The sequence below is a fragment of the Orycteropus afer genome, unplaced genomic scaffold (assembly GCF_000298275.1).
Source record: "Orycteropus afer afer isolate SDZICR_OR568_19922 unplaced genomic scaffold, OryAfe1.0 scaffold00100, whole genome shotgun sequence".
Classification (NCBI taxonomy): domain Eukaryota; kingdom Metazoa; phylum Chordata; class Mammalia; order Tubulidentata; family Orycteropodidae; genus Orycteropus; species Orycteropus afer.
In genome coordinates, this window is record NW_006921687.1 from 5,137,698 (window position 1) to 5,162,019 (window position 24,322).

Here is a 24,322-nt window from a genome sequence, read left to right on the forward strand (position 1 = left end):
ACATATACATCCAAGAAAATATTACTAATCTCAAAATTTCTACTTGAAGAAACTGTGGCTCAGAGATTTTAGAGGAGTTTTCTAAGGCCAAGTGGCTAGAAGTGAGAGACTAAGATTTTAAACTAGGTTATCTGATTCCCAATCTACTACTCTTTTCACAACCCTGTATCATTTCCTCATAATATGGAAAAGATGGACATTGCTGAAATAGAATTTTAAGATTTGATACAGCAATAACTGTCACCAACACCGTAATCATTTAGCAAATACTGACTATGCAATGGGCACTAGACTGTTGTTGTTATGTACCGTCGAGTCGGACCCGACTCATAGTGACCCCTCCTTGGGTTTCCGAAGCAGTATCACTACAGAAGTAGGTTGCCCCAGCCTCCTCCTTCTGAGGAGTGGCTGGGGGGTTTGAACTTCCAGCCTTCTGGTTAGCAGTCAAGTGCCTTAGGCACTATGCTACCAGAGCTCCAGGGCACTAGACTAAGCACCTTGAATACATTACCTAACAGGCAAATGAATGCTTATAGAGAATGAGGAAAAGTGACAAATCAAAGATAAAGCTGAGTTGTGAAACTGGTGAATTAGAGAATAATCATGCCATGCAATACATTCAATCACATGTCAAAATAGTTATTATCTACTTTGTGCAAGGCACAAAAGAAGTAAGGAAGATGGAAGAAATATTTGGAAGCAACAGATAGAAATGGAACATGTTGACTTTGTTTTGATAGGAAAATGTCCATACAAAATTGAGTGGTTAGCATTTGGCAATTTGTAAATGAAGTTTGGGGTTAGAAGACTTGACTAGAAATATAGATCCTGGAGAGACCTGTATATACATGATGGTTAAAGACACAGGGAAATGTGCTATCACTGAGGGTGGAAAGAGAAAGAAGATTAAGGACAAACCTTATGCTCTGCCTATATTTTAGTTAACAGTAGTGACAGGTGAAATCATCAAAGCAGCAGCCATGGTTTAGAAAGGCAGATGAGTACTTATTCATAGGGGAAAAGAGATTTTCCAGAAAGGCGTGAACAAAAAGAGGCAAGACTTCTGGCTATGGCTGAATGAAGAGAATGGCAAATCCTTCCAGTAAAAACAACTATAAATCTGGACAAAATTGAGAAAACTATCATTTCAGCAAGTGGAAAATCTACTAAAACCAAACCCACCCACAGCCATTGAGTTGACTCTGATTCCCTGTGACTCTAGAGGACAGAGTAGAACTGCCCCATAACATCTCCATGGCTGTAAATCTTTATTTACGGAAGCAGACTGCTACATCTTTCTCCTGCTGAGTGGCTGGTAGGTTCGGGCCACCAACCTTTCAGTTATCAGCCATGCTTTAACCACTGGACCACCAGAGCTAAATCAACCTAAGATCTATAATAATCTGAAAAATACTTATGTTTTTAAAATTTCTGAACTTTGGCTAAGAAAAGTGAAAATCTGTGGCATTATGGCCTGGGCTGCTGTTATCCCTCCCTGACTCAGTCAGCATAAAGCTTCTGCCAGGGTGAGACAAGCTGAGATTGGCAACTTTTCTACTACGGTTGAAGTGATCATTCGATTTAGAGTGGTGGAAGGGGCTCACACCCAGCAACACTGTCAGTGGACATGAAGATCTCTGAGGTGGGCGGGTGGGAGTGGTAAGGGCGTTAAGTTGTGGTTGTGGGTGGGCTGATCCTATTTTTGCTGAGGCTATGTGAATGCACAGCAGAGTGGAGAGGGCCTAAACCAGCACTTTCCTGGCAGACCGTGAGGCTGTCTACCTGCAAATAGGAGATGTGAGTCAGCAGTCCTGAAAACGGCCTGAACCTTAAATGTGCTGCCCTACCCACAGTCAGGTCCGTCAGCAGAGGTCAGAAGTCATATTGGCTCCAAATAGTTGACCACAGCCTCTGTCCAACCTATACAGATATAAGGATAATCCCTATGAAGCCAGGTTTACAGATAAATATTAAACCATCATCCTGAGGAGAAACATGAGTGACTATATATACCACAGGGAAGACACATAGAAAATATTTAGTTCAAGCAAGTTACTAAACAAAGAAACAAACAAACCTAACAACCACCACTCTGGGGAAAAAAGGAGAATTAGAATCTAGAGTTGCCAGAACAGTTTATCTAAAATATCTGATAATCAGCAAAATAATATGAGATATGCAAAGAGATAGGAAAATATGAGATATTCTGAAGAAAAAAGGAAGTTAATAGCTATAGTCTCTGAGTGTCTTCAGATGTTAGAATTAGCAAAGACTTCAAAGCAGAAACTTGTGGGATGACATCAAGACTACCAGCATATCGGTAAAAGGGCAAGACAGAACTTTCTGATGGCTACAAACAACATGACTTAGATAAAGAAACAAAGGTAGAAAATAAAAGGATGAAAAACTAAACTGCAAACAGTAAGTATAAGACAGCTGAAATAACTAGATTAGTAACTGACAAGATATACTTAAAAACATAAGTATATAAAATATTACTAGAGAAGGGCATTTCATAATACTAAGCACATCAATAGGGAGATATAACAATCATAAATGCATATACACCTACCAAGAGAGCTTCAAAATACATGAAGCAATACTGACACAAGTAAAAGGAGGAACAGACAGTTCAACAATAACATCTGGAGATTTCAAGAGATTTCAGTAACTGATAGAACAACTAGACAGAAAATAAGTATGGAAGACTTGAACAACACTATCAATCAACTAGACTTAGGGCACGTATGTAAAATACACATACCTTTCAAGCACACATGGAACATCTTCCAGGATAGACCACATTCTATGCCATAAAAAAGTCTCACTATATTTGAATAGATAATTCACCAAAGTCCTAAGAAACCCAGATTGTAGGAAAATAAGGATGATGAAGAAACTTACTTCTTTTATACATCCAGTTTTTTTTTTAAATTAAGAGAACTTAAAATATTATGTAAAAGTTTAAAGATTATGAAATTTAACATCAGTCTCTAGGGAAGTTTCTGGGGAAGTTATTACCTGGAACACAAGTGTTCATTGTAGCTTTTCCCCCATTATTTCTATTTAATTAGAATTTATAAGCTTTGTTTCATAGGAGAAATATAAACCAGTAGATAATATTATAGTCCCAAAGTGATCCAAGCTGTTGTTGAGAATTACTCTAAGAAGCAGTTAAGTAGTAAGTGGGATGGGAGCAGAAATTTAAGAACATAAATAAAGTTAACTCATTCTAAAGATTCACATGGGGAAAAAATATGCAAAGAAAAGGGAAAATGGCACTGTTACTCCCTGCTCCAAGAATCTAATGTGATCTACAGAATTCCTTTTCAATATTTAAATTGTATCAAGGAGTAAGTTAACAACACTGACTAGAGAATCAAATGAAAATTACTATGGTATTATTAAAATGTGGTATCTAGGTTTGGTGAAAATATCAGGATACAAATATAAAGTGACGAGAACGGAATGATGATGTTTCCAAAGTCTTTGTGTTTAGCAGTCATTCTTCATATTCATTCTAACATTTCAGCTTCTGAATGGAAGCATGAGAGGTGCAGACATGAATGACAATTCTCTTTGTAAACAAATGGAGAACTCATTGCTTTAGACATGGCACACACATAATATTATACTGAACTCTTTATATAATCATGCAGAGATGATTTTTACCTCAGAGTGAAATAGAGGACAATGAGATTTGGCTAGATAACTCACACAGATCTTGAGATCAAAATTTTAGATCTAGGAGGTCTTATAATTTGTATGAAAAAATTAATAACATATCCTTGAGAAAAACAGTCCTATTACCTGAATTTCTTCAACCACTGATTTGAATTGGGGGACACGTTCTGTCATGTTTTTAACCAATTCCATTGCATTATCAAACCCCTTCACATACTCTCCATACATCTTAAGGAAAGGTGCCAATTTCTGAAGGATGTCACCAATTCGAGGAGTTGTTTCCCTGAATAAATACAGAGACAGGTGGGTCATTAAGATTTCTTATAGAATAAGAGAATTAACAGCACTCCAGAGAAATAATCACTTTCTAAACATACTCAGATCCACTTTACTGGGAGACTGGGAGAGAATTAAGAAACACCTCTTTCAGGCTGTTTAAGAATGATATATAGTAAAGAGAGATGCTATGGAATTCTTCAATGTTCAAATTATTCCTGATATCCAGTCTCCACTAATCAAAATGTAGTTTGGACAGAAGAAATAAAATCCTTTTTAGTAAAAGCTGAAAAGGTACCACAATATTTATCACTAGTCTGTAACATAAAGATTTAGTACAAATGTCAGTTATAGCTCTGTGCAGCTTTTCTAGTTTAATTTAAAAGCTAAGAAATCTTATATGACTCCCTTATACATATTATTTGCTATCTATTCCTCTTACCATTCTTGCATTCGCTTCTCCAGCTCTGGCAGTAGGAATTTACTATGGAAGGCATTAATTGATGAAATATTAGAAAAGATTTTATTCACCATCTCTGCTGCATATGAGCCTCGGTTTGCTTCTTCCAATAGTTTACAATAAAAGACCTGAATAAGGGAAAATAGCAAACATTATGTCAAATTTATAGATTAACCACCTAGCATTGTGCTAGGGACATTGCCTCTCAGTAACTTTTTGTTCAATAAATGGAAAAGTTCAATGGTTTAAGAAATCAATCATTATTTGAAATATAGGAATATATGCTTTAAGAAGAAAAAATCAAGAATAAGAATTAGGAGACCATGATCCTAATCTAGGATATCTGTGGGGTGATAAGAGAAATGATTTACTGTTTTTTTGTGGCCAAAAAACCATTTTAATTGAGGTTAATAGGATTTGCTTTTCCTATTCATAGCATAGTTAAGAACTGTGGAAACATTTTACACAGATGCAGTAACTGCATTTTTCCCTTCTCTTTATGATTTGAAAGCACCCCTGGGTGGTGTAGACTTCTAGGTATGTTCGGTTGGTAACCAAAATGTTGGCAGTTCAAGTTCACCAGAGGAACCTTAGAAGACAGGCCTGGCCATTGTCTTCTAAAACTTCAGTCACTGAAAATCAGATGGAGCACAGTTCTACTCTGACACATGAAGCTGTTGAGTCGGAATCAACTTGATGCCCACTGGTTTTGGTTTGTGCTTTTTAATGCTTTGAATGACTCCGGTTGCCTTTTATTGTAGCTTATTGACCTAAATTTTATTTTTCCTATTAAGAATGTGTAAGATCCTTGAAGAAGGGAGATATTATGATTTAATTTCCAAAACAGTGCAGGTACTCAATAAATATCTGGTAAATGAATTAACGAAGGAATATTTCAGTTTTCAGATGTTTACATGCTTTTTAGTAAAAAATAATGGAGGGTAACTTAAAACACTGAGGCACACAAAGACACACACCAAAAAACTTCTCTTGTACATAGTAACAGGTACCTTAAACACAATTTTTAAAAATTCTAGTCTTAGCTATACTCCACTAGGGCTACTATAACTCTAATTGCCATTCTGTTAAATGTAAGCAGAAGGAGGTCTGTTCCCTCATAATATCCAGATGCTTGTAAATTTTCTAAATTCACCTCCACTGCATTTTCTTAGGAGGTAAAAAGAGCACAAAATTATGTTCTTGGAGACCCCACTAGATAGGATACTACAGCAATTAAGACTCCAAACTTCTAAAAGCTCAGCAATAGCAGCTGACCTGCTAAAACCACCTCCTTGTTAAGAGGAGAGGATACATCTCTACTAAGTGCAAGCGTAAGTTTCAGGGCTGTACTCTCTGAGAAGAAAATGGTTTCTAAGATACATACTCCACGTGAATTGACTGACATGTGAAATTCCTTGAAAGGTGACTATTTGAATCACAAACTTAGTATTCCAAAGAACACAAGCCTTAAACCAGCCCTTCAAGGTGCAGCCAAGCAGGGATGCAGTTCACTCAAGGAACAAATGATTGAAGGGGCACCTGCTCCCATGATGTTCCAATGTTCCAGTGGCAGAAGATGGGAGATTTTTCTTCCAAGTAACACACTTGGCAACTTTCTCTTCTAATAAGATCGTATGTGTCAGCAGACAATCTACGAATCTACAAATCATCCTGTCCTCCTACTTATCACTGACACAAGATTAAAATTATTTACTTTTTAATAGTTATTCTTATTATACATTTTTAAACTTTCCAGATGGATATTTGAAATGATAGTTGAGGCTCCACCGTGATGAAAATACAATGTGATAAAATCACACAGTCAATAAATAACATTCAACAAATATTGACTGAGTACTTTACATGAGGCTGTCTACTAAAAACTTCATATATGGTTCATATATGGTTGATACCGGAGCTCTGGTAGCGCAGTGCCTAAGGCACTTGACTGCTAACCAGAAGGCTGGCTGTTCAAATCCACCAGCCACTCCTCAGAAGGAAGGTTGGGCAATCTACTTCTGTAGTGATATTGCCTCAGAAACCCAAGGAGGGGTCACTATGAGTTGGGTCCGACTCGGCGGCACATAACAATAATAACAACAAATATGGTTGAACAAGTGAACTCACAAAATCCCTTCTGGTTCCAACAGTAGAGAATCAGTGATATATTCATATTAACATTAGAATCATCAAACTCTTATTTAGATTATAATAGTAACATGGCCCGTAGGATTACAATAAAGGGTCAAGAAATCGCTCAGTGTTTAATGCTGAATAACACAGATTACAAGGTATTTTGTGACTGGCACACAAATAAATCTCTACTGCTTATGAATTACAAACCTTTATATCTAGTAAATACACTGTTGAAGTTGAAAGTGCCAGAAATTTCCTTGAGAAAGTAGCTTTCAGTACACAAAAATTCAAACCCTTGTTGCAGTTTCTAAAACAACTTTAATTACTAAGTTAAAATGACATACAATGCCAAAAAACAAAATAATTCTGAAAGGGAAAATATTACCTGATCTAATAGGTCCAGTCGGTTGACATAAGCTCTTTCTGTAAGCAAAAGTTCATTGGCTATTTTGTGAAGTTTTTGCTCATTAGTTTCCTAAAAAGAGAAAATTAGGAAATAAAGCTTGAACCATATTTCTCAAGTCACAAAGATCTCTTAAATAGTTTGATCAAAACAGTTTCTCAAGCTTCTCAGGTATCCAGTTTCTCTCAGCCATCAAAGAACTTCCAACCAGAAAGGAAATGAACAAAATTAGAAATGAGAAATCTACAACTTCTTCTTTGACCTCTGCAGCAGTTAACACTATTGTCCACCATTTCCTTGAAACTCCCCCCTCTTCTTTTTAGTTCCTGAACATTACATACTTTCCTCACTTTTCCCTACCTTTCTCAGGCTACTCTTCAGACTTGATTTTATCTCTCTCTGAAATATCTCATCTTTTTTATTAGCTCTATGCCCATAACTTCCCCATTTTAAAACATTTTATAATAGAAAATTTTGATCACATATGAAAGTAGAGAAATAATAAAATGAACCTCATGTTCCCATCACTGAGATTCAATTATCAACCCATTACTAATCTTGTTTCATCTGTGCCTCCACTCATTTCATATGGAATGAAATCCCAAACACTTCATTATTCCCTCAATATTCATTTATGTATTTCCTAAGTATGTTTTTATAATGCTAATAGCTTCATGAGGACATGAAGCCTTTAAGTATTCAATCTCCTGTGTGTACTACAATAACTCAGTACAACATTGATACTCAATAAAATATTACTGAATGCATGCATCAATGAGTTGCAGTCTCACATACCTAACTATTGCTGGACATTTATTACTGTGTTGGCACATGATCAACATAAGACCAAATTCATCTTTTCTGTAAAACCTCCCCGCTCCATTCCCTGACTTCCTCATCCTGTTAAAAATTCCATCCTTTTCTAGTTATTTGCTTTGGAATCTTGAATTAATTTAAACTAAGTTCCCTACCATAAAATTCTGCCACCTACAAAGTCCTACATATTTTATTATGTCTTTAGCATTCATACTTTAAGTTCTTAGCATTACCACCCTATTTTGCTCAAATCATCTCAAGCCTGGGCTAATCAATACAGGCAGTCCCTGGATTATGAATGAGTTCTGTTCCTAAGTCTGTTTTAAGTTAAATTTGTACCTATGTTGGAACAGTTAGGTAGAGTTCACATGTAATGTCAGTCAGCTAGTCAAATGTTTGCCAGAAAGTACACAGTATTTAGTATACCTTTCTAGGCATAGAAAACATTAAACACTTCCAGATACACTAAAACATCTTTAACATAATACCATAGTAATAATAATGTTTTGATGTGTTGCAAAAGCAGTACCCATTTGTTATTACAAGCAACTGCATGTACCCTTAATTTTTAATATAGTAGGTTTTACTAGGTTGGTTTGTAATTATGAGTTGTGCATAAGTCGGATGTTTGTAGCTGGGGTCTACCTGTAGCTACCAACTGATCTCTCTGACTCTGTTATTTTCTGTCTGTAGCCCACCTTACATATTGCTGCATGAAGAGTCTTTCTAAAACGCTTCTATGCACAGGTTATTCTAGAAACAATAACCTCCAGTGGTTCTCCTCGCACCTATAGGATAAAGTCCAGACTCTATGTAGCGTTCAGAATTGTTTTTTTTCTCTACTCATTTTCTCAAACTCTTCTCCCAGTACATCTTTGCAAGTATGTTTTCTTGAAACTGATCTGGCCACCGTTATCTAAACATGTCCCTGGCCATCCCCAAACCTTTCTTCTTTCCATCCTCCCTGCCTGGCATGGGCTATTGCTGTGTACCTAAGAGTTACTTTTCTTTTGGTAGCCTGTGAATTTCCATTCCTTCTCCAAGTAGCCTTTGTCAACTATGCAAAGTCTTTGGCCTTACTTGATCCTATTAGAAAGCATTTTATAGTTCCTACCTGAATTTTTAATTGAGAAATTTCTATCAAATGAGTGCTGAAATACTACCCTCTTCACTCTAGGAGAGGATAAAGCAATAATAAGGGTTTAGTGAAAAACTGTAGTAGCACAGTATGCTTTAAATCAACATCTAATTTGTGTAAATACTACATTTAAACTGTGAATAAAATGCTGTTAAGCTGTATACATGCTCCACTGAGTTCCACACATGAGATACACAAGCAGTATTCATTCTAACATGGAAAGATAACACGCTGCTTCTAACAGCAGCTCTGGAATGAGTTATGTAAAATCTTTATGTAAAGTAATGTAATAATGTTTAAATAATTTCTAGTCTCAGCAATATTGGTATAAAAACACATAGACATCAAATTTCACAATTAGTCAAGGTTTGGGGTTAGCTTAATAACTCAGAGTAAGTACTTGGCTGCCTACCTAGTACCCTTTACCCCCATTTCTTAACAGTCTCCTCCAGATTTGGTGTACCTACCCCAACACTACATAGGTATTTCTTTTGGAGGAACTGACTTCATCATAATTTCTAAAGGAGGGATCTATCTGAAGGGTATAATATCAGAGTAGCTATTTCCCTTGCCACAGCATTGGTTCAGGAAAGATCATGACCTAATACAAGCCAACAAAACATAAGGGGATATACATGGGGAATTCTGATAAAGGAGGCCCCTACTCTTTAGAGAGTGACATAGGAAAAAAGCTCTCTGATGTTCCATATCAATGAGGGCACATGTAGGCTTGAGTGTGCTGTGGCCATCCCTTAGCTACAGAGTGAAGCTGAGAATGTAGAGAATCAATAAAATTCTGTATTGTTTAAGTCAAGCTGAGTCAGACTGTGTGCTATTTGCAGCCCAATGCATCTTGATAGAGAAAACTTAAATACTATGAAACATAGGCAGTATATTTCATAAAAATAAAAACCTTTTAAGAGAGGAGAAAAAAGTAAAAGTTAAATACTTAGGGAAAAAAAATGTGATTATCGTACCTGTAACGAACACAAACACATAAAAAATTGTAAGAGATCTATTAACATTTCAATGGAAGATAACAGTAATAAAATCCACTGCCCTTGAGTTAATTCCAACTCATAATGACTCTGTCGGACAGACTGAAATTGCCCCATAGGGTTTCCAAGGCTGTAAATTTTCATGGAAGCAGACTGCCTTATCCTTCTCCTGCAGAGTAGTTAGTGGGTTTGAACCACTGACCTTTGGCTCACAGCTGAATGCTTTAACCACTGTACCATCAGAGCTCTTAATAATAGTAGTATGCTACACTTTATTCTCATAGAAAATATTGACCTGATTGAAGACTGCAAGAAGTTGACTTTTTGGTTTGCTTGTTTTTAAAGCAGATTCATTGAGGTATAGTTTACAAACAGGAAAATTCATTCTTTGTCTATATGGTTCTAGGAGTTTTGACAAATGCATATAATTGTGTAAGTACCACCACAACCAAAATGTAGGACATCAGTATCAAGCACAAAGACTGTCCTTCAGCCCTATTGAAGCCAACCGCACTCCAATCTCACCACCAACTTGTGATAACCATTGATCCATCTTCTGCCCCAAAGTGTTGCCTTTTCCAGAATGCTATATACACAGAATCACATAGTATGTGCCTTTTGATTCTGACTTCTTTCACTTATCCAGATATACTTGAGATTCATCCATGTTGTTATTAGTAACATTAGTTTGTTCCTTTCAAGCCCTTACTTGTATTCTAATAGTGTTAATATATATTTTTAGCTCACTCACACTCTTTTAAATGTTCTAATTCTAGTTCTGACAAATATCTTTTAAGAAAACAAACCACCAGAACTTGGTCATTATGAGATAATATGTCTTTTATGAGTCAGAGAATTTATTGACAAGTCATACAGTTAATTATTGCTAAGCAATGAAGTCACCACTGAGGTCTTCCACAATCCTCCAGGATCTAAAGATGAAGATTATAAGAAACGATCTTTTGCTGACTGCAAAGCATATTTTAGCTTAACTTGGCAAAATGTGGATATCCTGGTCACATCTTGAAAAATCCAAGGAGGATGGGAGAAGTTATTAGCAAAAGCTATGTTCTTCCATACAGATGGTCTCTTGTACATTAGGTCCCTGACCTTGCCAAAGACAACACAAGATAAGCAAAAGTAAGCATACTGACACATGGAAAGTTTAGTTATTTATGTATAGCTTTGAAGAAAAGTTACTATGGATTTTGTAATAGATATGAGGAAATCATGAACACATGGAGGCTTGCTTTAGATTACTGTTGCCGCTGTTGCTGTTAGGTGCCGTTGAGTTGGCTCCGACTCATAGCAACCCTATGTACAACGGAACAAAACACTGCTTGATCCTGCACCAGCCTCACAATTCTTGCTATACCTGAGCTCATCACTGCAGCCACTGTGTCAACCCACCTCATTGAAGGCCTTCCTCTTCTTCACTGACTCTCCACTTTACCAAGCATGATATCCTTCTCCAGGGAATGGTCCCTTCTGATAATACGACCAAAGGAAGTGAGACGACGTCTGACCATTCCTGCTTCCAAGAAGCATTCCAGCTGCACTTCTTCCAGGACAGATATGTTCGTTCATTTGGCAGTCCATGGTACTTTCAGTATTCTTCACCAACACCACAACTCAAAACCATCAACTCTTCTTCGGTCTTCCTTATTCATTGTCCAGCTCTTACATGCATATGAGGCAACTGAAAATACCATGGCTTGGGTTAGATGCACCTTACTCTTCAAGGAGACATTTTTGCCCTTCAGCACTTCAAAGAGGTCTTTTGCAGCAGATTTGCCCAATGCAATATGTCATCTGATATCCTGACTGCTACTTCCATTGATGTTTGTTGCAGAACCAAGTAATAAGAAATCTTTAACAACGTCAATCTTTTCTGCATTTATTGTGATGCTGCTTATTGGTCCCACTGTGAGGATTTTCATTTTCTTTATGTTATGATGTAATCCATACTGCAGACTGAAATCTTTAATCTTCATTAGTAAAATGCTTCAAGTCATCATTACTTTCACCAAGCAAAGTTGTGTCATCTGTGTATCACAGGTTGTTAATGAGTCTTCCTCTAATCCTGTAATTCCTGTAATCCTGTAATTGTGTACTTCTTCCTACAGTCCATCTTCTTGGATTATTTGTTCAGCATAAAGATTGAATAAGTATGGTGAAAGGATACAACTCTGACACACTCCCTTCCTGATTTAAACCATTCAGTATCCCCTTGTTCTGTTTAAAAGACAGCCTCCTGGTCTATGTATAGGTTCCTGATGAGCACAATCAAGTGTTCTGGAATTCCCATTCTTCTCAATGTTATCCTCAATTTGTTATGATCCACACAATTGACTGCTCTTGCAGAGTCAATAAAACACAAGCAAACATCTTTCTGGTATTCTTTGCTTTCAGCCAAAATCCATCTGACATCAGCAATGATATCCCTCATTTCACGTCCTCTTCTGAATCCAGCTTGCAGTTCTGCAAGTTCTCTGTCAATATACTGCTGCAACCATTTTTGAATTAGCTTCAGTAAGATTTTACTTGTGTGTGATATTAATGATATTGTTCGAGGAGTTCCACATTCTGTGGGATCACCTTTCTTTGGAATGGGTACAAATATGATCTTCTCCAGTAAGTTGGTGTTCTGGTTGCCTAGTGCCACTCTGACAGGTACATACCACAAACGAGATGGCCTTAACAAACAGGAGTTTATTCTCTTACAGTTTAGAGGCTTTAAGTCCAAGTTCAAAGTGCCAGGCTCTAGGAGCTGGGTGAAAGCCCCTCAGCCTTGGGCTTCAGCTCTGCCTCCAGCTCCTGGCCCACTGGAGCTAGAGGCTTTTCTTCACTCAGACAGCTGCTGGCTGCTGAGGCTGATAAACCCAAGGTTGACAAGTAAAAAGGCACGGTCCTGATGTTACCAAACCACACAGCAGGCCATTAATTTAAGTCCATTGTAAGTCCCAAGGTCAGCAGAGCATGGCAGGGTGCTGAGCAATGACATGGCTACATGCAGGGTCCAAGTGTGCCATAGGCAAGAGACCATTCCTAAGGCTTCTCCTTAAATACAGGAAGCAGACCACATCCCAAAGGCAGCTGCTACTCAGCTGCTTGTGGTAGATCCCATGATGGAGTTGATTGCCAGTCTCATCATGGGGAATACTACATCCTGCTGCCCAGCCACTCAACCAGGCCCAGCCAAGTTGACACACAAACATAACTACCACAGTTGGCCAGGTAGCTGCCTTCCAAATTTCTTGGCATGAACAAATGATTGCCTCTAGAACTTCATCTGTTTGTTGAAATATCTCAATGGGTATTCCGTCAATTCCTGGACCCTTGTTCTTTGCTAATTCTTTCAGTGCTGCCTCAACTTCTTCCTTCAATACTATTGGTTCTTGATCATATGCCACCTCCTGAAATGGATTAACATCCACCAATTCTTTTTGGTACAGTAACACTGTGTATTCCTTCCATCTCCTTTTGATGCTTCCTGCATCATTCAATATTTTGCCCATAGAATCTTTCAATATTGCAACTTGAGGCTTGAATTTTTTCCTCAGTTCTTTCACCATTAGAAATGCCAACCGTGTTCTTCCCTTTTGGTTTTCTAACTCCACGTCTTTTCACATTTCATTATAATAACTGACTTTGTCTTCTTGAGCTGCCCTTTTAAATCTTCTGTTCAGCTCTTTTGACAATTCTTCCATTTGCTGTAGCTAGTCTTCACTAAAGGGCAAATTTCAGAGTCTCTTCTGACATCCATTTTAGTCTTCTCTTCCTTTCCCGTCTTTTCAATGACCTTTTGCTTTCTTCATGGATGATGTTCTTGATGTCATCCCACAATTCCTCTGGTTTTCAGTCTCTGGTGTTCAATGTATCAAATCTATTTTTAGATGGTCTCTAAATGCAGGAGGGATATAATCAAGGGCATACTTTGGCTCTTGTGGATTTCTTTTAATTGTCTTCAGCTTCAACTTGAACTTGCATATGAACAACTGATGGTCTTTTCCACAATCAGCTCCTGGCCTTGTTTTGGCTGAAGATATTGAACTTCTCCATCACCTCTTTCCACAGATGTAGTTTATCTGATTCCTGTGCACTACATCTGGCAAAGTCCACGTGTATAGCCGCCATTTGTGTTGCTGAAAAGGGTATTTGCAATGAATAAGTCATTGGTCTTACAAAATTCTATCATGTAATCTCCAGCGTTATGTCTATCACCATGACCATATTTTCCAACAATTGGTGATTCTACTTTGTTTCCAAGTTTTGCAGTCCAATCACCAGTGATACTCAACACATCTTGATTGCATGTTTGGTCAATTTCAGGCTGCAGAAGTTGGTAAAAATCTTCAATTTCCTCATCTTTGGCTTTGGTAGTTGGTGCACAAATTTGAATAATAGTAATATTAACTGGTCTGCCTTGTAGGCATATGGATATTATCCTATCACTGACAGTATCGTACTTCAGGATATATCTTCAAACATCCTTTGTGAGGATGAATGCCACACCATTCCTCTGTCATTTCTGGCAGAGTAGTAGATCATATGGTTGTCTGATTCAAAATGGCCAAAACCAGTCTATTTCAGCTCACTAATACCTACCATTGGTCTTTATGTGTTCCATTTCATTTTTGACAACTTCGAGTTTTCCTAGATTCATACTTCATACATTCCATGTTATGATTATTAATGGATGTTTGCAGCTGTTTCTTCCCATTTGAGTCATGCCACATAACCAAATGGAGGTACTGAAAGCTTTACTCCATCCACATTATTAAGGTTGGCTCTACTCTGAGGAGGCAACTCTTCCCCAGTTGTATTTTGAATGCCTTCTAACCTGAAGGGTTCATCTTCTGGCAGTATATTAGACAAGGTTTCAGGACTATTCATAAAGTTTTCTAGTAATATATCAGACAGTGTTTCACTGATATTCATAAGCTTTTCTCTGGCCAATACTTTGAGAAGTGGATGGCCACTTCCTTCTTCCAAGTCTGTCAGCTCTGCTGAAACCTGTCCACCATGGGCGACCCTGCTGGTACTTTAAATACTGGTGGCATAGCCTCCAGCCTCACAGCAACACACAAGTACGACAAATTGACAGACAAGTGGTGGTTACATTACTACTACTACTGAAAAAAAAAAAAAAAAAAACATTGCCATCAATTAATCAATTCATACTGACCCCCATTGGTTTTCCAGGACTGTAAATCTTTACAAAAGTAAATTGCCTCATCTTTCCATAGAACAGTGGGTGGGTATGAACTGCCGACCAATCTGGTTGCCAGCCAAATGCTTTACCCACTACACCACTTGAGCTCCTTACTACTACTGCTAGCATAATAAGAACAGCTAAAACTTGCTCATTGATTGCCTATCTGTGCCAGACACTGTTACAAATATTACATATGTATCAGCTAATTTAATCATAATAACTTATTTAATCCTTTATGAAATAGGTACTATTATTACCCTATTTTTCAGGCAATATACACACAACAAAACAAAATCCCAAGGCTCAAAGAGACTAGGTAACTTGTGCAAGACTACACAGTTGGAAGATGACTGAATCAGATTAGATTCCAACTTGTAGCAACCCCCTTTGGGTTTCTGAGGTGGTAAATCTTGACTGAAGTAGATTGCCCAGTCTTCCTTCCGCAGTGTGTCTGGTGGGTTTGAACCGCCAATTTATGGTTAGCAGTTAAATGCCTTAGGCACTGCACCACCAGAGCTCCTTCAATTATATAGAAGAGTACATAATTTTAAGCAGCTATTGAGTAAATAGTTAACCTGTCATTCTTAACATTCTTTGTAATAAAAAGCAATGCCTGTAAGTAGGTACACTGAAAAATTACAAATTATCTGCTTACAAAAATTCATCTACTATGCATTTTATTTGTATATTAATTATTTTCACAACATAAATTCTATTTAAAGCAGGCTTTTCAGTGATTTAACAATATTTATCAGATATATAAAATTTAGTCATTTTGATGTGATAATGGCTCCCAACTTTAAAAGTTAATAAAAATTAAATGAGCTACACTTAAAGAGAAATAAATGTTTTATCTCATGCATGGGACTCTGATACTATATTAGATTTAGGTTTAGATAATTTAAAAAATTAGTCTTAAAATGCTGGATGGACTGGGGCTATAAGTGATTCAAACCCACTAGCCACTCCTTACTCCTTGGGAGGAAGGTTGGCCAATCAACTTCCATAGTGATAACCACCTCAGAAACCCAAGGAGGGGTCGCTATGAATCAGGTCTGACTTGATGGCATATGACAACAACAACATAAGCCACTGCCATCTAGTCAATCCCAACTCATAGCAATCCCTGTTGGACTTCCAAGGCAGTAAATCTTTACAGCAGTAGATTGCCCTATTTTCTTTCCATGGAGTGGCTGGTGGATTTGAACTGCCAATCTTCTGGTTAGCAGTCAAATGCCTTAGTCATTGTGCTACCAGAGCTTCTTATTGGGGCTATAGTCTAGTTTTCTTAAAAAGTAAATGTTTCCTACTATTTGCCACTTCAAAATCACCACTTTGTGTCCAGCACTTTACTAAGTAATTTATTCTTATGATACTTTGGAAAGCAGTAATGGTTACACAATATTGATTTATATAAATACTTTTCTATACTGCAGTCTAATAAACAGAGTTGAAATAATTATATAAATATGTGATTTAAAATGCATTTAAATAAAGGAGTAAACTTTTTAAACTTTGAAATATATGATATTATATTTCAAATATAAATATATGATATGTTAAGGCTGATTCCTAAGGTATTGCCTTAAAACAGCAATATATTATTAGAGAGTAATTGTACTACGAGAACTGAAAAAAATAAGAGATGGTCTCTTTTTACAATAACAGATTATACAATTTACTTTTCTTTTCTGCTTAGTGCAACTCCTAGATTATTCCTGTGTACCTCACACCTCCAGAAGCCCTTTAGTAGAGATCTGTTCCTTTCCATCTAGGGTTAGGCTATCTATGCCTGGCTGTACCCACTGGCTCATGAATGTATTGCTGTGTGACAGTTCTGCCTCCTCATTTGCAGATGTCACCGACTCCCACAGTTCTCCAACTTTTTGGCATGACTCTTCCATATGGCTGGGAGGCTGGCAAAAAGCTCCTACTGCAGCTCAGACTTCATTAACTAGGCAGAAAATGGTTTTGGAGCCAGCAATTCATTCTTCAAAATCTTAGGGTCATACTCCTGATTACATGCCTCAAAACTAACAAGCAGAGAAGAGACTTTGGGAAGAATTTTGTAAATACAAATTACAATTTCCTGAGACATGCTTTAAGGGCAAAATTTTCAATTAGTTTAAAATGAATCAGGTATTTATATTATGCTTTATAGCTCTTCAACACATATTCTCATATGTGATGCATTTTAGGGAGGAATAATTTTTTTTTTCCCTAGAAGCATTTACTCAAAACTATTTTAAGTGCTTGCAGCTTTTTTCACATATTTAATAGGGCTTATATTCAAAACATATAAATAGCTGTGTAATCAGGCACTATTCATGGGACCAGAATGAGTGTTCCTGAGTCCAGGAAGTACATACCCAAATCTGCCACGGGGAGGAAGATGCAACTTTGTACAGGTACATGCAATTCTGCATCCCCTGAAACACATTCTCTCATAACAAGAGGAATCAATTTAGGAATAAACATTTGATTTTTATACCACAATTCACAGGAGGCATCAAAATGTTAGTATGTTATTTTACATGTGTTTCCTGACAAAATCTTCAAAACGGCTCCAACTGATCATTTAAAACTAGGTCACAATGATATTTGAATGTCGCACAATTGGCCTGTCATCTCAAAAGCATTTTATAATCTCTAATGAGTCGGGGCCGACTCGATGGCAAATAACAACAACAACGTTGGTATGGGAGCTCTGGTGGCATAGTGCCTAAGGCATTTGACTGCTTACCAGAAGGCTGGTGGTTCAAACCCATCAGCCACTCCTCAGAAGGAAGACTGGGCAATCTGCTTCCATAGTGATGCCGCCTTGGAAACACAGGAAGGGGTCGCTATGAGTCGGATCCAACTTGACAGTGGTGAGTTTGGTTGTCTGGAATGTTGGTATCTTTCTACAATATTCCAGAATTCTCCAGTTTTTTGTTTGTTTGTTTGTTTTCTCTCACTATATTAAGGAGCAGGGAAATCAAAGGAAGCTGTCTCAATCAGGGCAACGTCAATGACCACTATTTACTGATTATTTATTATGTGCGAGGTATTATTCCTTGTGCTTTCCATATATTAACTCCTGTCATCCTCATAATCCTGTGAAGCAGGTAGTATTATTAAATAAGACAGCTGTGTCTTAGTGACGCTAGGTAATTTGCCCAAAGGCATACAGCTAATTACCATATTTTTCACATATAGCATGCCCACATAAGTAACACAAACATGTAACAAGCAGAATTGATGAAATTACTGTAAGAGTTCTGGCCCAGTGTGCCCATGCATATACCACACATGTCTAGTGACATTTCTAGAGATGAATTTTGGCCTCATTCAGTAGTCTAAAAATGTTACTTTTGATTATATTTGTACAATAAAGGTATAAGCCATGGTCAGGAATTCATGGATTCAGTTTGGTAAAACCATTTTACCAGTTGAAACTGTTTGCTCTGAGGCAGTTCATGGCTGGGCCTGAGAGCAGTGGAGTTTCTTGTAGCCAATCAGCGCCCAGGTACTCACACCCGAGACGGGTGTAAGGGCAGGCAGAGGGTTGTGTGGGGGGCTGCCCCAGCCTGAGTTCAGGTTGGTCCCATGCTGGATAGGGGCCATTGCCCCAAATGCCCAGGTCCTGTGCTACTGGCCCTGTATGAAGCTAGGTGGCAGGACAGCACAGGCACACACTGCCTCAGCCCTGCAGAGTCTCCGGGCAGCCAGTTGGACCCCACCTCATCCAAGTGAGGGATGTGTGACCCTCTATACCTGAGGCTCACATACCTGCCCCACAGCATCTGCAGGCAGGACATTTAAATAGTCTGAACATAGTGGCTGGCCAGTGGGGCAGAATGTGTGCAGTGTGGTTTGCCCACTCATCTGCCTGAGTGGTCTTTCCAGACCTGGATGTGCAGACCCACCTCCCAGACTAGGGCTGCCTGCCCCAGCAAAGGCTGTTTCTGGGGCAGAAAAAGTGATTTCTTTCTGCATTGGAGAAGGCAGTTTACAGAGCAGAGAAGGAATCCTGCCAGGAGGGGGGCTACTTTAGAAACTCAAGAGTAGGTTGGTGAGGGTCTGCTGCTGGGAACCAAATCTCTACATCATTGACAGGCACCAAAACAAAGACTTAATATTAAACCCATTGGACACAAAAAAATTGAAATGTGGGTCATCAATATGTAAAAAAAAAAAATCTTTATAGCTTGCTTATGAAAACAATGTGTGCAAAACATGGTATGCAACAAATACCTGCTGTTATCTGCACAAAAATATGGTAAGTGATTGAGCTAGGATACAAACCCAGGTATCCAGGTCTGTGAAAACCTTGCTCTGCTACTGTCTCTTGGGCTAAGAGAAGTCCTTCTGGATTTGGGGAACAAGAAAACCAGAATGTAGGTGAATAAAACACAGATTTCATGTTTAAATGAGATTATGTACTGATGCCATAGAGGGTCACGTGATCTCAGAGAATATTTTTAAACAGTGACAAATTTATTATTGAAAAAAAAAGAACACCAACTTTTGATACATAATGTTATTCCTTTTCCATTGCTTCTTAATATCGTTCCACAAGCATGAACAGTCTGTTACTTTAGCACTATCCTTCAGGAAGCTTTGGGAGGAAAGCCCAACCTTACTTGGGACCCAGCACCAAAATCGTTCCAAATTTATGTCCTTTACATGATTTTCCAATTCAGGACATTAAAAGAGACAGAATAATAAGCAAGTGAGAGCTTTTAATCTAAAGGTTTAAATTATATCCTTTTTAAGTTATATACTTTTGAGGAGCTCTGGTGGCACAGTAGTCAAAGCATTCAGCTGCTAACTAATAGGTTGATGGTTAGAACCCATCAGTCACTCTGCAGGAGAAAGATAAGGCAGTCCTCTTCTGTTAAGATTTACAGCCTTGGAAACCCTATGAGTAGGTAGTTTTACTCTGTCCTGTAGTGTCATTAAGAGTCAGAATCAACTTGATGGCAGTGGTTTTTTTTTTTTTTGGTTGGTTTACGCTATCTCCAGTTCAGAACATGAAAAAAGATGAAAGAATAAGAAAATGAGAGCTTTTAATGAGTGTTAAATTACAGCCTTTTGAGGTAAAGTGGTGAGGAAGGAAAAACAGAGCTTGCACTGAGAAGGAAAGTTCAGTTGCTTGCACAGTATCAGACAGGAAGTAAGTGGTAGGAAAGAGAGGAAAACTTTGGTCTTTCATACTCAATTTAGAATAGATTAGACTAAACTATCTTTTGGGTTTGTAGAAATTAAAGAGCCAGCACCAAGAAGAATTTAATAAAGTCCTATCTGGGTGTGCACTCACATTCAGTAACTGAAATTAACCTGTCCCAACTCTAAGTAGAGCATCAAAGTAATTAGGTTATTTGTAAGTATTTCTGGTAAATTCCTTGGAGTTTAAAACTTATACATATTGAATGCAAACTTATACCTGTGCATTGCAAGGGAGCACCTCAGTTTAAAATGGAAACAAAAGAGAGGTTTTAGGATATTCACAAGGCCAGATATGTTGAATTTTGATCTATTGAAGGGCATCGCAGGTCACGAGTCTATTCATCTTACTTCACAAATGAGGAGACTGAATTTTGTATTTACTTAATAAACATTTAATAACTCTTATTATGGATCAAGAGACTATCCTAAACACTTCACAAATATTAAATGATTTTTCCTTCTAACAATGCTATACGGTAGGTACTGTTGTTGTTGTTATGTGCCGTCGAGTTGGACCCGACTCATAGCGACCCCTCCTTGGGTTTCCGAGGCGATATCACTATGGAAGTAGATTGCCCAACCTTCCTTCCGAGGAGTGGCTGGTGGGTTTGAACACCCAGCCTTATGGTTAGCAGTCAAGTGTCTTAGGCACTATGCTGCCAGAGCTCCTTAAGGTAGGTACTATTACCCCCATTTTATATATGAAGAAACAGAGGCTCAGAGACATTTAAGTGGCCTCATCAAGGGCATAGAGCTAGTAACTGACCGAGTTGAAGTTCAAACTTAGAAAATCTGGCCTTAGAGTCTGTGCTCTTGACCACCTGGTTGTAGTGAATCTCTCTCTCTCTCTTTTTTAAACCACAAAGGATACCTGCTTGGAGCTTGAGGATAGTAGAGAAGTTATCTGCACCCTGAGGCTATGCCATTGGCCTCTCTGGGCACTTCCCAAATAGACACACCAAGCGTTAAGCCTGTGAACCACCTCTGCATTGTGCTCCCTCGATAAGTAACTTTGTGGGTTCCAGACTCTCCCTCCGACCTTTGTTTGTACTAACAGCAGCAAATTCACCTTCCCACACAGACTCCAAACATTGGCTTCACCTTTGAATTCTCCTTTCCCTGTTCATGGTATGTTAAGTAATGGTCAATTTATTTATCTTATTTCTCCATATCAATGGCAAGTTTCCTCTTTGTATTCAGTGTAGTGCCTCCCCTATGTGTACAATACAAATTTACTCAATTTAATTTGACTACTCAAGGTCACTTAGCTAGTTAGGTATAATGTCCCACCTAAGACCTAGATCTCCAGATTAACTCCTAGTTTCATATTCTAAATACTGACCATACTTCCCCGCCCTCCCGGCCAAAGCTCACTAATATCCCTTGTCTCCCTCCTCCACTGCCAAAGCCTGTGGTTCTCATGACACTGATTTCTCTGGTAATTCATTAGGTTCCCTTTTCCATTATGTTTGTGTTCTCTCAGGCTCAGTCCTTGGCCCTCTTCTTATTCTGACATATTATTTTACTTTGGCAATATTAATCACACCCATTATGTATATTCTCTTACATTCCAATGCTGTTTCCTGAGCTCCAGATCCATATTTTGACTTGCTTAATTAACATCTTCAAATGGATGTCATGCATGTGTCATAAGCTCAGTAGTATTTAAACTAACCCAATTAATAACTCTATTCCCTTCCTTCATCCCCAAAACTATTTCTCTCCTTCCTGTCCTTCTTATCTCAGTTGTTTCATTAACATGTTAGAAAGCCAAGCCTTGGAGATGTTTATGTTAAGTGACATATCTAAGGTTACCTAGCTGGTAAGTGATGGAGTGGAGATTAACTCAGTTCTTTTAATTCCAAAGCCATCATCCTTCACCAGTAAATAATAATTCTTCCAGAATATTCTGTTTTGTAGTCAATAGCTTCACCTGGATTTCCCAGAAGTCCCTCAAATTTAGTACTTCAAAATCCAATGTATGTTTTTGCACTCAAAATATGTTCCTGCTATTCTCTCATAAATGGTACATCATCTGCTAATTCATCCAAACGAGTTGTTGAACACACTCCTTCCCCACACTGAAACAGTCACAGTGTCCTCAGAAATCTCTCTTCCTGGTCTCTTACCCCCTGCTTCCTCCAGGCCCACATCATTTTACACCTGGACTACTGCAATTGCTTCCTAACCATTTACAGTGCCCCATCTGTTTTCCCTTTTATCTGACTCATTTTTCTAAACCCACAGATGTGTAATTATGTCACTTCCACACTTTAATTAAAAGTCTCAGAGGCCAGTTTGTATTTGGCTTATGGAAAGTTTGAAATAACATGGGAAAATAACTATGTGTATGTAATCCAACAAAACAGGAAACAAAATTACCATACATTATGCTATTTTTTTTTTTTTTTAAGTCAGAACAAAAAGCAAGACAAAATGTTAAATATCAAAGTAGCTTTCTCTGGGTAGTTGAATGACAGGTGACTTCTTATTCTTTATATTTCTTGATCTTCTATGAAGATTATTTTTACTTAGATTTTTAAACATCTAAACAACAACAAAAAAAGGCTCCATTGCTTTCAGGAAAAAACAAAAAATACAGCACAACTTCTTAGCAGGTATATAAAGCCATTACAACTTGTTCTTCATTCCTTTAAAGCCTAGCCCTCTACTCACACATCTGTTTCTCTATCTTCCTGGCCTCTCTACTGTCCCCAAACATAGCACCTGCCCTCATACTTCTGCCTATTGTTCACACTTACCGTCTGCCTAGATATATGCTTCTTACCTACCTCCTCACCCCTAATCTGGTTTACCCTTGACCATCCAGCAACTTTCTCCTCATTCTTCAAGCCGACTTCAACTATCACAGCTTCTTGCAGCCTGGTCCCCCACTAGCAACTCTCCAGGTACAAGTGCTTCCTCATATGTGTTTCCAGAATACTTATCACACCATATTATTTAAGCTCTGGTGTCTAGTGGAGGAGCTCTGTTAGCATAGAGCCTAAGGCACTTGACTGCTAACCAAAAGGCTGGCGGTTCAAACCCACCAGCCACTCCTCGGAAGGAAGGTTGGGTAACCTACTTCCGTAGTGATACTGCCTTGGAAACCCAAGGAGGGGTCGCTATGAGTCGGGTCCAACTCGACAGTACATAACGACAACAACAACAAACCTAAAAGGAGATCTGGTGGCATAGTGCCTAAGGCACTTGACTACTAACCAGAAGGCTGAAGGTTCAAACCCACCAGCCACTCCTCGGAAGGAAGGTTGGGCAATCTACTTCCGTAGTGATACTGCCTTGGAAACCCAAGGAGGGGTCGCTATGAGTCGGGTCCAACTCGACAGTACATAACGACAACAACAACAAACCTAAAAGGAGATCTGGTGGCATAGTGCCTAAGGCACTTGACTGCTAACCAGAAGGCTGGCAGTTGAAACCCATCAGCCACTCCTCGGATGGAAGATGGGGCAATCTACTTCCGTAAAGATTTACAGGCTCAGAAACCCAGTGGGGGTTATTATGAGTCAGAATCTACTTGATGGCAGTGATTTTTTTTTTTTTTTATTTTAAAGCTTATTTATGTCTCTCTCCCCTCAGTAGACTAAGTCTTCATGATCAGGACTTGTCTTTTTTAATTTCTGTATTTCCAGTACCTAAGAGAGTGAGCCTGGCAAAGTAAATGTTTAAAATTGAACACTAGATATTTTTTTCAGGCTCTATAAAGTTTTTTTTTTTTTTCTTAAGGTATTTGATTGCTAGCCAGAAGGTTAGTGGTTCAAACCCACCACCTGCTCCACAGAAGGAAGATGGGGCAATCTACTTCTGTAAAGATTTACCGCATCAGAAACCCAATGAGGGTCACTATGAATTGAAATCAACTTGATGGCATTAAGATTTTTTTTGAGTTATACCTTCCAAACACACTAACCTGAGTAGGCCCTTCACCTGGAAAGTAGTTTCTGAGTTGACCATTTAGCTA

The 24,322-nt window shown here is 38.3% G+C and overlaps 1 protein-coding gene across 1 annotated transcript in view; it reads right to left on the bottom strand.

The window, feature by feature from the left end:
• FGD4 (FYVE, RhoGEF and PH domain containing 4) overlaps positions 1-24,322 on the bottom strand; it is a 311,611-nt gene that overhangs the window by 48,856 nt on the left and 238,433 nt on the right. The window contains exons 5-7 of the mRNA XM_042781285.1: positions 6,942-7,031; positions 4,403-4,548; positions 3,811-3,967 (exon numbers count right to left, since the gene is read on the bottom strand). Of these exons, the coding sequence (XP_042637219.1) occupies positions 3,811-3,967; positions 4,403-4,548; positions 6,942-7,031 (393 nt within the window). The remainder of the gene's footprint in view (positions 1-3,810; positions 3,968-4,402; positions 4,549-6,941; positions 7,032-24,322) is intronic.